Here is an 18,175-nt window from a genome sequence, read left to right as displayed (position 1 = left end):
TTGCCACAATGACTTCAAATGTGAAAGACAAATGTGATAACCGTTGACGTCAATACGTTTTGCTAACGGCTATCTGAACAAATCTTGTTATGAACGTTCCAAAGCTTTGGTGAGCAAAATCAAAATTGTTTAGTTTTACTCCAAACAAGTTTAACAAAGCAAGCAAAGACTTTTTTTTTTTTTAACCCTGTTTTGGAGAATTAATTTGACGTTTCACATCCGTGAGGCTGCCTGGACAAGCTTGGTTGTTATTGTTACCGATGCGCCGCTCGTCAGTCTGCTTTGACTTCTGAGGATCCATCGCACACTGTCTCACCGTTTCTACATTTTTCAAGTAAAAATGCAAAACTTCTGATCAATCACACGACAACGGCTCTCAAGGTGGAACATTTTGAAAACTTTCAGACTCCGTCTCCATGGAAACAGAGTAAAAAAGCAATGCCACTGAGTGCGCATGCACAGCATGACTGTGTGGACGGACAATCAGGACAATGTTTGTCTCCAGAGTGTCATGACTCCCCGTCCAGATTCTCCTGGGACGTGGTAGTACACGTTAATAACGATCCAACTTGGTCGTCTGTCCAGACGAATGTCCGCGTTCTCCCATTGTTAATGTTTCATTGCATATCGTTCTGGGTGCATGTGCGCGTCGTTTCGCTACAAATAAACAACAGCGCCCACTAGTGGCCCACCAGGGTTTCTTCAAGAAATTACTTTGTTGTTGTATTTGCCACTATACAAATACAAATTTAACTTAAGAACTACATCGTTTTTAGTGTTTCTACCGTTTCTGTAGAATTGTACATCATTTCAAAGCGTTGCCATCTAAAAGAGAAACTTTTCTGAAGCGATGAATTTCCACTTGAAACGTTGTCGCGTTAACAGGGCCTAAAAACATCCTTTTTGAACAGTATGTCCTTTGTTTTGAAACAGAATTGATGAATCGACACCATTCAACGTGAAATACAACTACACTATACAAAAGTCTACCACGTAGAGCTTCTCGGAGAAGAACATGGTGGACAACCAAAGACATGCTGTTTTTCCAATGTATTTTCAATTATTCATTTTTACTCTGGTAAAGTTGGCGTGTTAACCCCGACAGCCTCTAACTGAAAATATAATAAAGTGACAATTAGGGATTAAAGGTAAAGATACTTAATGTACATGCAGCAGTTGATTCTACCTCCAATGAAGAAAGACAAACTGTGTTTGGGAGGTTTACTGCTTACATCAGTCGGCTTCTCTGACTGGTAATTATCCCATGATGACAGGGTTGGTGTCAGTTTTGGGAATGTGTAAAACAAAAATCTTAAAAATGCAGAAAAAAACATCTAACTGACTTTAATCCAGGAGAGACAATTAAAGAAACTTGTATTATGCGTCAATTATTTTGTATCAACTGGGTGATTTTGATGAATACTCAAAACGGTGTATCTATCAGTGATATTGAGCCACTAGTACTTTGATTGTTCGGTTTTAAATAAGAGCATTTGCAGAAACTCCAAAAGGTTTAGAGACGCTCACACTGAGACTTCAGCCACTGTCAGTGGTGTTATAGCGCCTCACTCTGGTGAAGTCGCGCATGAAGCGCTTAAAGAAATCCAGTCGTGTGGGCTTTTTTTTTGCTCCCAACAGACAATGTTCACAGTAATGACGCAGTACATTAACTGGAAGAATGCTGGAGTGGAAAAGGAACTCAGGTTAACTCTTAAAAGCCTGAATATTTTATTATTTATTTATTTGTATGAAAGCATGTTTATCCTCAACTCCTTGAAGCACAAATACCAACATGTGTGTGTGACCTTATGAGTACAAGGGCAGATGAAACAAAAACTAAATGGAAATTACACATTTCCAAAAATTAACACATGGCAGTTTTTTTTGGTTTCTTTTAACTATTTTTGTAAATTCCTCACTCCTGTCTGGAATAATTAAAACGGCCACATCACACTGCTCATATTTCCAGGCTGTTGATGCACCAAAAAAAGTCCAAATTAACTATATGCCCTATATGCTCTCTGTGCATAAAAAAAAAATCCATTGCAAACATTCTCAGGGGTCAGCATTGTGTTGTGTGCAACGTACATTTTCTTTATTGCTATTCTTTAGTTTTCAAAATTGGAAAATAACTGTTGCGCTTCAACCTGCGTCTGATTGGATGCAATCAAAATATACAAATTCAAAAATGTGCACTAAGCGCATGCAAATAAGAGGATCTCTGTGCCTAAATGAATAATGCTGGTGGGCAAACTGTGTGTAAAGCTTTATTCGTCTTCATTTCACCCATGGTGGGTTATTATTCCTTCACATTTTATAGATTTTTTATTTATTTTTTGCCTCAAGTTGCTTTTATTCAGCAGTTCTTTCACTCGGCGTGATTTGGACGCCCCTTCGTGAGCAGAGTTTGTGTACAAATGTTTTAATGCAACACCATTGATTTTCATGTCGTCATGGAGGATTATTAGTTTCTACAATGATCAATATCCACCTCACCTAAAGCTGAACTTAGGCTGCCTCGGACTGGACACTGCTGTAATAAAAAGGAAGAAAAACAAACTTGTGCTTGGTTGAGGGACCAAAGTCACCATTGTTTTTCTTTGACATTCAAATAGGAGATCTGCTACAAATGTATACAGGTTTTTTATAAAAAGAAAAACTGGACTAAACTCCAGAAACAAACGTCATCCTCTAAATCTTGTAAAGGTCATGACGCCCCCGTTCGGATCATAGATCACCCGAAAAGCTCCCATTCAGTTCTGCGGTTTGGATTTTGAGACATTTATCAAACGGTGACACGTCATCCGAAATCTGAGGGTTGAACGTATTATTCTCTGTAATATTGGTAGAAATGGGAGTTTTAACATTTCTCCACCACGTGAGCTGGTGTCAGTTGCAGAACACATAAAGCCGAGGGAAATAAATTACAATCTGCAGAAGCTGCTGCAGAACAGGGCTGATCAGCACATCACATAGCTGTTGATTGATTGATTGTTGACTTTAAAAGTCATTTAAAATCTTGCAGCAGCTCCACGTCTACACTGTGGACAGTGAACCGGTTTGCTCACAAGGCATTGTTGACATTAATGGAGATGATGGATGATGCAGCTCTAAAGGAATTCTTTCTGTCACTGCAAATATCTATATAAACTTTTATTTTTTGAGTTTAAATTTAAAGGTTGCCTTTTCACATATCTAGACAGAAACATGTCAAGGAGGCACTGAAAAAAATTAACAGTCCTTTATTATATTTTTTTCATTCACATAAACTTAATCATTGAACTGTGTGAAACTATTACTTTTAATGTTAAAAGAAAAAAAAAACATGGGAATAAACAAGGGTATCAAAAATAAAACTTAACTGTACATGCAAAAATATTAAAAATTTAGAAACTGGTTAAATATTATGAGAAAACACAAAGAAATAAGCTTAAACAAATACAGACGTGCCAATTGCAGAGAGCGTCGCTCAAATATCTTCAATGTGTTGACGTGAAACCGCTGAGGAAAACATAGACACAACAGTCATTTGGGTCTAAATGGGATTAACATTCCACACCAAATTCAAACATCAGAAGAAGCACGATCTCGACTTAACATCGCTCAGTACACGATCTAACAGAGAAAGATGCGTCTCCTCCGTCCACGTCTCCGCTGGCATCAGACACATTCCTTCACTGGAGCTTGTGGATCGTCTGCTGGCTCATTCCTGATCGTCATCGCTTTCTGCACGTGGGCAAAGAAAAGTTGAGGCATCAGGTCAACAGTAAAGCTGAGATCCCGCAGAACAAAAATGGACAAGAGGCAAAATAGGACTTTTCTGTAGTGAAGCCACGTCACGTTATCCATTTCTTTTTCCAGGTTAATTATAAGACATTGACTTTAACGTATAAGGAAGGGAAGAACAACGATCACTGGCAGCCGTAAAGGTTTTCTCAGACGTACATTTCATGTTTTTACTGGGAATACAGCAATACCCCTTTTCTTTTAAAAGACAAGTACAATTACGGGCACTCGGCTTAATACTTAACACACATACACACACAGCAACGTCTATAGTACCCATAATGCAGTGTGTAGATAGACGCTACGAACTACCCAACGCGTACTGTAGATGCAGTTGTACAATGGAGCCTTCAGGGCAGTCGGAGGTGTTCATAGCGTCGACACACAGGCTGTGTGGTTTGTGGCGACGCATGGCCTTCGCAAATCGTGTGCGTATGGAGTATTATCTAGGCTTTATAGCATTTAATACGTTCACGTATCGGTACTCGGTATCGGAAAGGAGCTAAAGGTTACTCGTCCTTCAAAAAAGTGGCATCGGTGCATCAATAATATCTCATTTATTATTTTATGCACGTTGTCAAATGAAGCTTACCCAGAGCAGAAACATCAGCTGCAGGTGGAGGCCAGTGCAAAGCCATCGTAGTTTTGGGGTGTACTTTAGGCTGCGCGGTGGGGAATCTGTGAAACTCTCCGTACGTCCTGGAGCTGGAGGGGAGCCTCCAGCCGGGCGCCTCCCACTCGGCTGGGTAGAGGCGGCGCCGCAGCATGTCCCTGTTTTGAAAGGGACGGTCTGAGTGCACGGAGCATTCCCTCCTGACGCTTTTGGACTCCCGATGGCTGCCACAGTCCCACTCCCTGAGGCGCTTCCTCTGAACGGAGGCGTGGGGCGACAGGGCCAGAGCCGACAGGACGGAGGAGGAGTGTCCTCTGTGGACCTCGAAGCTCCGAGCACAGAGACACAGAGGGCCGGGGGAGGCGGGGGCGACGGCGCCACCCCACTTATGCTGGCACATGAACTTGTGGAAGACTTTCCTGTACTCCTCGTCGATTTGCTGTGGTGAAAGAGGGACGGGGAGCGACTGCAGGGAGGAGTCAAAGGAGAGATGACGAGCTATAACGGGCCGAAGTGATCGCGGCGGCGGCTCCGATGACCGTTGGGAGGCTTGTGAGAAAACCCTCGCTGGTCGCACAGTGAGCCTCCGTGAAAGGGACGACAGGCCAGGAGAAGGTGAACTGGACCTCCTGGCTGCTCCTGAGTCGAAGTACATTGAATAATGTTTGGGGCTTCTGTAAGATTTTTGAGGCGAGCGGCTGATGTTGGGCACCATCCTCCCGTCTGAGGGACTCCTCCTTACCAGGGAGCTGTAGAGATCAGATCTCTCATCCACAGTGGTGCTTTCTGCCGCGTACACGGGTCGTCCAGCCCTCGGCACCGAGCGTGCTGGAGAAGGACGGGCTTTAAATTGACGCAACGGGCTGACAATCGTCGAACAGCGAGGACTACCAGAGTAGAAGGCGGACCGTTTGGAAGGGGACTGTCTCGTCACGGTGATGGTCTTGTTCAGCGAGATCTCTTTGGGTTCAGGGTTAAGGAAAGGACAATCCAAGCTCATGACCAGGATGGGTTTGTTCGGTGATCTTCGTGGCGAGCTGCACTCCTTCCCAGGAGACGACCGCACGTCACCCAGCGCGGTCTGCAGCGGCGTCCTGGGGCTCGCCTCCGTCCTCGTGAACTGCCGTCTCACGGGGCTGCAGTAGTTTTCCTTCAGCTGCTGCTCACTGCTCCCCTCTCTTGCAGCCGCGTAAGAAACAACCACGGTGTTATTCAGGTAGTTTCTTTTGGGCTTCTTCCTGAGTCGATGGTATCTCCTCAGCACGTCGCCGGCGGCCTCGCAGACATGCTGCTTGTGCATGGCCGTCTTGACTCGACCCATCATGTCGGGGTAGAGCTCCCACAAGGAGCTGCCGTTACTGCTCAGAGACGTCTGCAGATCCTCGTCTTGGTCCTCAGGCTGCAGTTCAACCTCGGAAAACGTTCGCTGGCCCTCGTCCACTGAGCTGTTCGTCAGGCAAGTCGCTTCAAGTCCAGTCATCCCTGCAGAGTTCATATCAATTTCCTCAGTTTCACGTTCTGGACGGTGCCTCGAGCTTTCTGGTGTCGTACCAGTCTCATTCACAGACAACCGGCTGTCCCCAGACACACTCAGGTCGGCGTCCGTATCCTGATGTGTGAGATCCAGCTGCTGAAATGAAACCAGATTCTATTTATCAGTTGCAGGACGTTTTGTGTCAAGTGTCTGGAAAATACATGTGGACTTACCCCCGAGTGTCCCGTCATCTCTTGTGCTGCTGAAAGCATGTCAAAGTAACATCATTAAGGAAAACATAGAAGGCAACATGAAGAATATTGATTAAGGATGCAACGGTACAGGGAGCTATCTTCTCAAGCCCTCCACTGTCAGAAAGTGTTACATCAGGGTGCTTATGCTGGGGATGAATGGTTGCATTTCCTTTTGCGTACGGGACATGTTTCAAGCAACATTTGTAGACGGCAACATTTCTGTAAACCGTTTTCACTCCTTCGTCATCGTATTCAACAGCCAAACTGAAATCATCGTACACCGGAGATTTGCTGGTGCTTCTTCAAAATTCGGTGCCTCAACTGCTTCGCTTGTGCTTGTGGGGAGGTTATACCTTCATCTGGTAAGGTTTGCGTTTACGCTGCACGTTAGAGAGCAGATCAAACTGCTTGGACACGCAATTTGGGGGCGCGATCGCCCGAAACAAACACCAACTGGACAGGAAATAAAGCACGACGAAGAAGAAACACGACACATTGATTGGTCCAGATTGGCAGCGCACCCGACAGCAGCACAGGGAAAAGAGAGCCGGCGTGCTGACCAGGCCAAGAGCGACCAACAGACCCGCTCTTCTAAGTCTAACGTCCACTTCCTGGACAACAAGATCCTCCTGCTCAGATTGAGACTGACGTTCCAACAAAGAGATGAGGAACTGCTGTGTTGTTCTGCTCACTGAGACTGGCTGAACCACCGCATGCTGGACTTTGGGTATTACCTGGACACACTACTTTTCATTGGTGGGCGGAGCCACAACTGTGATCGGACATTAACTCGTGGGGAGGGCTTTGTGCAGCAGGCTGACTGGGCCTTTAGACAGGCGAACGCAGTGGCCTGTAAAGCATTGATGCTAAATGAATTGTAAAACCGAAGACCGCCGTCCATGAGGGCGTACTGAACGGGTGCACGGCGAACCGAACGTTTATATATACTACCAAGAACCATCGCATCCCTAATATTTATGTTATTGCTTACCTGTCAATGAATCCTCTCTCAAACATGTTGTACTCTGAGGAATGCACACACACAGAACGCATATTGAAGACCTGATGTCATAAATCATTTTTGACATAACCACAACGATGCTGAAGATTGGGACAAATTCTGCTCAAAAATCTTCCACAGCATTTAGCGTTTATCTACTAATAAAACGTGACCAACGCGAACACATTCTCAAACAGAAAAAGTTCTCATGACAAACCTGGGATTCCAGCTCCTTCAGCATCTTCTTGGACTTCTTCAGGCATTTCGAAAATGTTTCATCTGAAAGAGACGAGAGACATCAACAGCTGGTTCTGCAACGTTAACTTGACTTGGCAAATTAAATAAGTGACAGTCCACATGGAACTATTGATGTTGGTTATTATCCACATGTTAGTGATCCAGGTTTGGAAAAAATGCATTTGGATTATGCACTCAATTGCATGAAATGGCCGTGGTTACCTTGGTAGTGGATGTATTGATGCAGTGCTTAACCTTTACATTTACTGTTAATACTACGATCATAGGGCTCAATTTCCTCTCAAAGAAATACCTCGAAAAATATCTAAATATTGACAGGATTAGCATTTAATTTATTGTCTTTTACATATGCACAAGTACAGCGTAGCAAAAAGGCTTGTGGCATCTAATCCAGAAGTGCAATGCAATAGAAAATGAGTGACTATTTATCTATATAAAGACTTAAGTAGAGATTGTGACAAAGACAAGGGGCTGTCAATCCATTCTTATCAATTTCAATTAATCTGAATTTTCTCATATTACAAAATCATTTTCGTTTGACTTTTCGGTGCATGAATACACAGTAAACTGAAACCACAGTGTAACAGCGGGTTAGAGCGCTCGCCTCAGAACACCAGTTCAAAAATACTAAATCCTTTCTGTGTGGAGTTTGCATGTTCTCCCCGTGTGTGCGTGGGTTTCAACAATTGTCTGGTTCCAAAAAAATTGTCCCTTGGTGTGAATGTAAGTGTCTCTGTTTTCTCCCTGTCCAATGGTCTACAGAAGATGGATGGATGGATAATCAGATACAATGTGCACCTTGATATTATGAGAGGTCATAAAGAAAATAAAAACTACCAAAAACTGTGTCTAAATGTAAAAAGAGTCAGCAAAAGTAGCTACAAAACTGGTATTTTCTGCGTTTTCAAGCAGAATGGATGATCTATAGGTCAGAGACGCTTTACAATTAGTATTTCAGAAATAGTTGAGTCCAGAGACGTTTCTACAAACAGATTATGAGTCTTGGAAAGTAGAATTCTTGGATTCAGTGCATTAATAGAAAACGGGTATATAACTGTCTTCCAGAGCAAAACATTGTTGTGAAAACAGTTCTCTCAACAACACATAGCCCACTTGAAAAGTATTCGTCGTCCAAGTCCACCTCGAAGCCCGCATCTATGCTGTGCAGTCTTGTATACTTGAGAAAAGAAGAAAACACGAGAGTTTAGTGAAGTGAAACCTGTAAACTAACTTTAGCTGACGTGAGCTCGCCTCGCTGCTCACGCTAATGCTAACGAATACAACTTCCACAGGACAGCCGACACACCTTGTCTATGATCCGGTTCAGGGACACATGAAAAGTGTGTCGATTTCCTTCGAAGTACTGTTTCTGTAACCCCGTCATATTGTCTTTAAAACTGTTGCGTGGCGAAGTTTATGCACCGCAGCAGGGAAAAGAGCGATTCTGAAATTCAAACGAACGAGACTCCACGCGTTCAAAAATACTGAAATTTGATTGGACAGTGGGCATGTGGTGCCTTCGTGAGCAGTGGGAAAAACTTTAAAGATTAGGAATTCAAATCATTTGGAATTTTCTAGAGTGAAGACAAAAAATCTCTTTGCCACTTTTCCCCTAACTTAATCAATATGAGTCACAGCATTTTTATTTTGTCTGATATTGCGTGTTATATTTTTGACTATCGTTCCCAAATAACTGAAAACTCCAGCATTTACGAGTTTAAGATTAGCCCGTGAAGTATAACTCTTACGTCATTTTTATGCGACAAACGTGAGCCAAACATAAAACATTCTCCACGTTGAGAGAAAGCTTTTTAAAACTGCCATTAAACCAATAAGAAGAGAAGAGAATACATTTCATTTATTTGACTCTATTTGTCTTTATTTTGGGTTTGTCCGTCCAGAATGTTTGGTCAGGATGTCTGCACGGACCCTGCAGGAGCTGGTATCAGCGGCAGCCTCTCTGCATCCTGACCGGGTGGCTGTCACCTTCGCCGGCGGCTCTCAGTCCGGGATCCCGGTGTCGCTGTCCTATCGACAGCTGAATGAACTCTCCGGGGAACTCTTCAGATCTCTGCGGGAAAACTGCTCTCAAAGCGGGGGAGGGATCGGGCTGTACTGCGGGGAGGATGTGCTCACACCAGTCTGGATCCTGGGGTAAGTAGGAAACGTCTTCCAGGAAGGAGTGACTTCTACATGAATCATACGTTACTCGTTTTTTCTTAAGGGTCCTGCAGTTTGATGCTGCTTATGTCCCCCTGGACCCAGAAGCAGATGGAAATCTCTCTGCTACAGTCAGAAACCTCAAGTACTGCGCTGTGGCGTCTCACCTGCTGCAGGTTGGAACATCCATCCATCCATCCTACACATTCACACATACTTGGGGTCAATATTATCTGTGACCTCAAAGGCATACATCTGGACTTTAGGTGGAACCCTGAAAAAAATGCTTTCAGGTGCCATGAGTACATGCAGACTCACAAATCAGTCTCACAACTTCCCCTCTTGTGAGGCAGTCCTGCTCACCACTACACACCCATGTCGCCCCACGCTCAGATCAATCTGAGTTATTGTCAGCGTCTCTGCACTTATATTAGTCATCATAAAGCCTGAATGTTTAATATTACTTATTTGATTTTTATCTTCTTATTCGATGTTCAACTTTATTATTAATCAATCTAAATTCTCTGATGTATGCTTGTACATTGACCTTTTTGCTTTTCACAACTACTCCCCGTCTCTCCCCCCTCCGTCCAGCAATTCAAGGCCGCTCTCATCAAGCAGGTGACTGTGAAAGTTTCCGCGGAGTTGCCCAAGTTCAAACTGACCCTGATACGAATCGGTGGGCCGCAGCATGGCCAGAACAAACCAGGGGAAACGGAACAAGCCGGAGCTGCTGAGTTCTTCAAGCACAGCGACCTGGCATACGTCCTGCACACATCTGGATCAACAGGTTTTCCGAAAACCGTGAGGGTCCCACACAAGTGTATTCTTCCCAACATTTTGCATTTGAGGTCAGTGAGCTTATATTTGTTCCTTTAAGATCAGGGGGGCTGCAACCTGTGGCTGAAGAGCCACGTGGCGTATATACTTTAATAAACGTCATAACAACTGAAAATGGGGAAAATAGATAAAACCGTAAGAAATGGGAAATAATCATACAAAATGCAAAATCGGCTTAAGAAGAAGCCTAAAATGACGAGAATTTCTTACAGTAAACTAAAACTGCTTTAAAAAAAAAAGGAGCCAAAATGGTTAAAACTGCTAAAATGTCAGAAAATACTGATAAAGAAAAATGTACCTGCTAAAATCAGTTTCAAAAGCAGCTGAAAATGTAATGAAATGGTAAACTCCTGAACTGTGATTGAAACTTCATCAGTGCAACGGAAGATACAGTTTATGTACTTACAATAAAATTACATTAGCTCAATGTTATTTATTTATTGTTTTTATTTAACCTTTGTTCAACCAGGAAAGAAAAAAGCCATTGAGATTGAAATCTCGGCCAAAAGCTCCACAGCACGCATCACCTCCTCGGATGGAAATCATTTCAAAGTGATTTAACACAGTTAACAGTATACAAGTAAAGTTAAATGTGTTTTGCGGCTCCAGTTTGATCACAGAATTGTTTCTTTTGTCCATTAAGGCTGCAGACCCCTCCTCTAGAATCAGACTGTCGGGCTTCTTTTTAATAAATAAGCAAACTTTCTGTGTTCAGGTCTTTGTTTCAGATAAGTGCAGATGATGTGTTGTTCCTCGCTTCACCTTTGACCTTTGATCCCTCCGTGGTGGACATTTTCCTGGCTCTGTCGTCCGGGGCTCAGCTCCTTATTGTCCCCACCGTGGTCAAGAAAATGCCCAATAAACTGGCTCAACTCCTATTTAAAGAGCACAAGACGACGGTCCTACAGGCGAGCGCCGGCTCATCCACGTCCGTGTTTCTTCGGGGATTCTTTGTCTGATGGGATTGTTTCCGTTTTAGATCACGCCCACTCTGCTGCTGCGTTTTGGCCATCGGGTCCTGAAAGAGGACGTGCTGTCGTCCGACTCCTCGTTGCGGGTGCTGGCTCTGGGCGGAGAAGCCTGCCCGTCGCCGGCTCTGTTGAGAAGCTGGAAACATGAGGACAATAAAACCCAGATTTACAACATCTACGGGATCACTGAAGTGTCCTGCTGGGCCTCCTGTTACCAAATCCCACAATCTCTGCTGAGCTCCAGCAGCACGTGAGCGCTCACAGTGAAGCTTCTTCTGATTTTGTAATATTCAGCGGCTGACTGCCGTAACTCACCCCGCAGAACGGATCCTCCCGTGCCTCTGGGGACGCCTCTGATGGACACGGTGGTGGAGGTGAGAGGTGAAGACGGCTGCGTGGTGACAGACGGCGAAGGGCAGGTGTTTATAGGTGGGAAGGATTTCTCAGGAAGAAGAAGACATAAATGAATCAAACTGAAGTTTGAGCCGTGTGGCCTTCGCTGCAGGTGGAGAGGACAGAGTCTGTCTCCTGGATGACGAGGACGCGCTCGTCCCCGGGACGATGAGAGCCACCGGAGACTGGGTGAAGGTGCAGGACACACGCATGTTCTACCTCGGTCGGAGGGACAGGATCATCAAACGTCACGGGAAACGAGTGAACCTGGACGGCGTGCAGCAAGTAGGACGTTTGTCTGTACAGCTTATGTAAACAATCTGGTTTGTGTTCTGATGAAGTTGATGGGCAACAGGTCAGTGACATGATTGGGTTAAAAAGTAGAATCCATGTAAAGATGTGCATTCGTTTCCCAATCTGTCAGGTCCGTGTAAGTTGAGGAACAATTTCAGAAATTGCTCTTTTACATAAAACTGCGCCTTCAGAAGATGTCACATCTGGAGAATTTGCATATTTCACGAGCACATATGTTATTCCCAATCACCCAAAAGGCCCGAGCCAGATGCCAGAGCAGTGAAACACAGAACACAGACAGAAAATCGGGGTTTATTTACAAAACTTAGAACCTCACAATAACACAAGACAAGGGAACAAAAAGGAGCGATATTACAAAAAGGTAAATCAACTAAGACTCGACACAACCAACTAGTGGACAGGAGGTAAACTACAAACTGGAAGAAGAAAAAAAAAAACGTTACTCACAAAAACAGAGACGCCACCAGAAGTCAGGATTTCCAAAACTACAAAAACGCTGGAAGTTAATAAACTCAGAAATCTAAAAACTACATGAGTAAATCAGCACCAAGTCAAAATTGTAATCTGGAAGAAATAAACGCAGACGGCCGAATGTCTTATGAACTAAAACTAAACATTAGTAAACTGGAGATGGCAGAATGGAGTCAGGAAGCACCGATGAGAGAGAGAGAGAGAGAGAGAGAGCTATCTATCTATCTATCTATCTATCTATCTATCCATCTCCCGGCAGTCTTGACCTATGGCACCTTTAAAAGAACAGGGTTCGGGCTTGTTGTGGATGACGGAAGACTATCTTAAAATCTCCGCCCCTCCAGGTGATGCTGACTCTCCCGCAGGTGGAGTCCTGTGCTGTCGCTCTGCACGGCGGCTTCCGACTGATCGCCTTCATCGTCGCGTCGGAAGAGGAGAAGGCGTCTTCCGCCTCCTCCGTGCCGCAGCGTGCAGAAACAAAGCGTCCTGTGTTGGCTGAGCATCAGGAGAACCTTCCCTCCTCTGGCAAACACCAGCCGGAGGAGACGGGCGGTGCAGAAGAAGATCTGAAGAAGCTCATCGGGAGGCAGCTGTCTGCTCTGCTGCCGCCGCACAGCGTTCCCGACGTGCTGCTGCTCGTTCCGGCTTTGAGCCTGAACCCTCACGGTGAGTTTCGGATGCAGCAGTGGCTCATTCCCTCTGCATCTAATCACTGATGTTTGCTGTTTGGCAGGCAAAGTGGACCTGAAGGCTCTCGTGAGAATATATGAGAGAGAAAGATGGACTCCAGAAGCTTCTCCAGGAGACGCCGGCCCGCTGGAGCAGCGTCTGCAGGCTTTGTGGCAGGTAGGTCCACTTTCGTGAAGCAGCTCACCTCAATTTTAACATTCAACATCCTGAAGGTTTCAAACCGTCACTCAACAGAAGACTTTAGGTCTCCCCAGAGAAGAGAGCGTTAAAGAAGACTCCAACTTCCTGTTCAGCGGAGGAGATTCTTTGAAGGCGCTGAGTCTCACCGATGACATCCTCACCGCTTTGGGAGCGAGCTCACCGCAGCTTCTGGAGATCATACTCGACGGGACCTTCTCCGACGTCCTGCGTCACGTCTCCGGAATAACGCAGCGCGAGGACCCATCGCCGTCCGAGCCGAGGAAACGACCCGCTGACCGTCCCGCTGTGGTCCGGACGAAGAGGGACCGCAGGGACTCGGCAGCCACCAAGAAACTGAGCTTTAAAGTTATGAGACGGGCGGGAGATCTGATGGAGATGAACACGGAGGACGTCGGAGTGAATTCCGAGCTGCTTCCTGAAAAGATGAGAACAGAGAGCCGCAGCTTGGGCCTCACTCTGAGCTGGTCCTCGGACACGGGCAAGTGTGTGGACGCCTCCCCGGTGCTGCTTGTACGGGGGGGAACAGGCGAGGGGTCGGACGCCGCCAGAGCGACGGTGTTCATCGGCTCCCACTCCCACAGAGTCCAGGCGTTAGACCTGACCAACGGCAGCCTGCGGTGGGAGCGGGTTCTCGGGGACCGGATCGAGGCCTCCGCCGCCGTGTCTCACTGCGGCACCCTCGTTGTTTTAGGTCGGCACCATTTCCCCCCGTTTGCACCTTCGGGATTCGTCTGTTCTATTATTAGCTGCAACGTGTTTGTCACAGGTTGTTACGATGGCGGCGTGTACTTCTTGTGCGCCGACTCCGGAGAGACGCGGTGGGTGTTTGAGACGGGAGACGCTGTGAAGAGCAGCCCGGCCGTCGATCCTCACACGGGTCTGGTGATAGTGGGGTCACATGACGGGAATGTTTACGCCCTGAATCCACAGGTGAGTGCGCTTCATGTGTGTTCTCTGTGATCTACTCTTATGCAGACATGAGTGTGGTGAGTATTAGAGGCCCCAGGATGGAGCCTTGTGGAACTCAGAAAGTCTTCTTTTATAGTCAAACATAGTTTTAACTCACGTAAAGGTCCAGCATTTACCTTCTTATTCCACTTTCAGGTTCCAGTACAGACCTGGTGTCTTCACCGAGTCCTTTTAATGAGTCTGTCCTCAGCCCAACAGATTCCAGAGCTGTGAGCTGGGGACAGGTCGTAGACGAATGGCTGAAACCTTTGACACATACCACCAGCAAACTGGTATAACGATTACTGACCCTCTTCAGACAACGATGTTTTTTAAATGCCAACAATAAAATTTGGTTTAATGTAATTTAGCTGGTCTTTTACTTTGATAACAACGGTGCAAGTCGGTGTTTGCAGATTGCAACACGTCCAACAACACACTGCTCTCCCGCTCCATGTGAACAGGGAAAACGCAAGTTTTCCTGAAACGTGCTGCACTGCATGAGAACGTAGACATCGGGGGATTCCAGAGTGTTTGAATGAATCCATTTATGTTTTTATTGACCTTTTCTTTTAACCATGTTTTACATGATAACAGGTCTGTCTGCTGTATGGGACAGTGATTCTCAACCAGGGGTAACTGGCATGTCGCCAAAGATTCATTGGGGTTCCAAAGCTTTCCTGGTACGTCTGTGTGACTGACCACTGCACCACAACTTCTCTCTTGTGGGACTAATAAAGGTTAATCTAATCTAATAGCATTATCTTACTAATGTGGCCCACTCCAGATGAAATTGTGCTGTTTGTAGCCCCTGAACTAAAAGGTCTTTCACACTCTAGATTTAAGGCGTATAAAAAATTTTTACATCTTAAAAAATAGGTGAGTCAGCATTTAATCAATTTATGTCCCCAAACTACTAAGTTTAAGCGAGTCAGCATAAAGAGAGAGATGAATTGGTCAAAAACAAAAAGAAAACCCAGACTGTACAAATAGAGTTACATAGAATATGACTTCATAGAAGCTTTGGACAAAATTAGAGCTGAATGCGTTTTTCATGGTGAAAAACTGGAGAATGAAAGTTTGAAACTGGAAACCCAACGAGTTTATCCTCAGACGAATGGAACGCCTCGTCACAGAAACTGGATTTCACATATTGCGCAGGCTGTGGTTGGAGCGTCGCCGAGGACGACAGTGGTAAACATTTGGGTCGCTCAAGAAAATGGTTGGGAATCACCGATATAGGGAGGATCTCTCTGAGCTGCGCGGAATTTCAGATCAACCAGGTCACAATCTGCAGTCGGAGCAGGAAGTCTGAACGTCACGAGCTTGGATTGAAAAGAAGAAGAACTTTCAGCATATTTATGTTGTTTTTACCTCATTTCTGTCTTTCATGAAGGGTTTTCTCTCTCTCTCTCTCTCTCTCTCTCTCTCTCTCTCTCTCTGCTCTAAAGTCTGACCTATATAACGTTCTCGTGTTTTTCAGGCCAGTCGATGCGTTTGGAAGCGTCACTGCGGTGGCGGTGCCGTGTTCGCTTCGCCGCGTCTCCACCCGGCCCTCCGACGGACGTACGTGGCGTCTCTGGGTGGACGCCTGCTCTGTCTCAGCCTGGTGAGTGAAGGGACGCCACCGCTCTCCACTTCCAACATGAAAGCCTTTTAAGCTCCGGCAGCGACGTGGAGAAATATGCACCGTCTTGACAGGGCGCTTTCTCTTCCAGGACAGCGGCGACGTTCTGTGGTCTCATTGCAGAAACGTTCCCTTCTTCTCGTCTCCGAGCTGCTGCTCGGAGCGTGTCGCGATCGGCTCGGTGGACGGAAACGTTTGCTGCTTTGACAGCGCGGGCAAAGCGGTGAGAAGCCGAGTTTAGACTCTGTGTTTTAACTCCTCGGTTCAGGAGTCGAGGCTGTAGAGGCTGAAAGAGGCTGACGCTCTAAAGTTCATGAAAAATAAACATTTTCATCTCTTTTTTTTTTTTTTTCCCCCCCTCGCTATTCAAGGTGACAAAAGTTTTAAGAAAACAGAGTTTAATTCAATGTTTTGTCCGTGATGCTGATTTACCTCTATATTTGTCTCTGTAGAGCACGGGTGTCAAACATAAGGGCCGTGGGCCAAAACCCGGTCTGCAAGCGGCTTCAATCCGGCCGATCAAATTGTTAATTCAAACATTGGTTTCATTTTTGAAACTCATTTCTTAAGAGTAGCGACGTAAAACAACATTGAGACCCGAGCTGAGAAATCGGTGACGCCATCAAACAGGCGTTAGCCTCAAAGCCCTGCTGTCAGGGTGAGTTTGTAAAAAAACAAAAACACCCATAATGCAACAGCTGTAGGAGAAGTTTTTAGGACCTTTCATTGAATTTTGCACCAGGAGGTTTCATTAAAATCGGCTTGATGTTGAGGTTGGTGTCATTTTCAGGTGTGATTGCTTGGTTTTGTGGAAATATTGACATTTTCATCACATATGATCTGCGAAGAAAGAAAAAGTTTAGATTTCTCGGTTTTTATGGCACCATTGGACTGGTTCAGCCCACTCGAGATGAAATTGGGACGTATGTGGAAGCAGAACTAAATGACTACGACGCCCCTGGATTAGAGAAACAATAGAAAGAGATGCTGGAAACGCTAAAACTACTAGAGATTGCTCAAGAAAAGTAAAATGGCTAAAATTGTAAGCTCAGATGTATGTTAGGCATCAAACTGGCTTTAGAAGGTGAAGCTGCTGAAGAAAGGTGGAAAAGAAGGAGCTAAAATTGGCTTGAAAATGTGAAATTGCTGAAAACGGTAAGAACAGCAGAAGAAGGTTACACTGGTGAGACTGCTAAAGAATTGGTGAAATAGACAAAAACAGCTAAATCAGTCCGAACAATTCAAATGGCTCAGAGGCAAAACACTTAAAGGCCAAAACCACTAAAAATATCTAAAAAACTTAAAGGAATGATTAAAATGTGTCTATGTTTAAGTGGTAGTAATGGACCTCCATGTTCTAACGCTGCCGGTGTTCATTGTGCCTCTCTTTGTGTTTCTCCGCAGCTGTGGCAGTTTTTGACGGAGGGTCCGGTCTTCTCCTCCCCCTGCTTCACCCCCGACCGGCAGCGGCTCCTCTGCGGCTCTCACGACGGCCGCCTGTACTGCCTGAGCTGCTCGGACGGAGCTCTGCTCTGGAGCTTTCAGGCCGCCGGCAAAGTGTACGGCTCGCCGTGCGTGTTGGACGGCTCTGCGGCGGGGCGCGGGGGCCTCCTGGTGGGCCTGGCGTCCACCGACGGCACCGTCTGGATACTGGACGCACAGGACGGACGCTCGCTGGCCTCCCACAGGCTGCCCGGGGAGCTGTTTTCATCGCCCGTGGCGTGGGGAAGCTCGCTGGTGCTCGGGTGTCGAGACGATTACGTGTATTGCTTAAAGCTGGAACCTGAAGACTTTTAATGTGTTTTTGGAGACATTTTGATATTAAACACTGGTTCTGTGACGGAGGGGGGAAAAGGGGGGCTGTGAAAATTTGTGTTCACAATAACGATACTATTGCTAAACAAGCCATCTTTCTCCCGTTCAGGGGCACTGAGCCAATCCCAGCGTATGGATGAGGGCAGATATACACCTAGGGGCAATTTAGGGTCAACAGTTAACCTCACATGCATGTTTCACACACACAACATGAAAACTCCACTTGGATCCCAGCCAGTATTTGAACCTTCTCGCTGTGAGGCCAGAGCACTAACCACTTCTGTTTTCACATCAACACACAGAATAAGACTAGAAATGTTTTGTTGCCTCCGGTCATCCTAGATATTCTCATGTTTTCA

General features: G+C 45.6%; 2 protein-coding genes across 3 annotated transcripts; one reads left to right on the top strand and one right to left on the bottom strand.

The window, feature by feature from the left end:
- Positions 1-3,227: 3,227 nt before the first annotated feature.
- LOC308116285 (uncharacterized protein) lies at positions 3,228-8,862 on the bottom strand. Of its 2 annotated transcripts, none has more exons than XM_080474380.1 (7): positions 8,692-8,862; positions 8,499-8,562; positions 7,345-7,406; positions 7,119-7,152; positions 6,107-6,135; positions 4,379-6,029; positions 3,228-3,726 (listed from the first exon to the last, which is right to left on the bottom strand). In XM_080474380.1, the coding sequence occupies exons 1-7, from the start codon at positions 8,767-8,769 to the stop codon at positions 3,704-3,706; spliced, it is 1,941 nt and encodes a 646-aa protein (XP_080330506.1). In that variant the 5' UTR covers positions 8,770-8,862; the 3' UTR covers positions 3,228-3,703. The 2 variants fall into 2 exon arrangements, with proteins under 2 accessions (XP_080330506.1, XP_080330507.1); XM_080474381.1 differs by having other exon boundaries at positions 4,379-6,026; positions 6,107-6,132.
- A 269-nt stretch (positions 8,863-9,131) lies between these two features.
- aasdh (aminoadipate-semialdehyde dehydrogenase) lies at positions 9,132-17,910 on the top strand. Its single transcript, XM_080474506.1, has 14 exons — positions 9,132-9,539; positions 9,610-9,721; positions 10,140-10,396; positions 11,101-11,293; positions 11,365-11,606; positions 11,679-11,785; positions 11,862-12,034; positions 12,880-13,201; positions 13,269-13,381; positions 13,460-14,117; positions 14,193-14,356; positions 15,858-15,983; positions 16,093-16,224; positions 17,406-17,910. The coding sequence occupies exons 1-14, from the start codon at positions 9,301-9,303 to the stop codon at positions 17,796-17,798; spliced, it is 3,231 nt and encodes a 1,076-aa protein (XP_080330632.1). The 5' UTR covers positions 9,132-9,300; the 3' UTR covers positions 17,799-17,910.
- The last annotated feature ends 265 nt before the right edge of the window (positions 17,911-18,175 follow it).

This window comes from Lipophrys pholis (genome assembly GCF_963383615.2).
Source record: "Lipophrys pholis genome assembly, chromosome: 11".
Taxonomy (NCBI): Eukaryota; Metazoa; Chordata; class Actinopteri; order Blenniiformes; family Blenniidae; genus Lipophrys; species Lipophrys pholis.
Note: the sequence above shows the minus strand (reverse complement) of the source record. Positions and strands in the feature narration are given on the sequence as shown.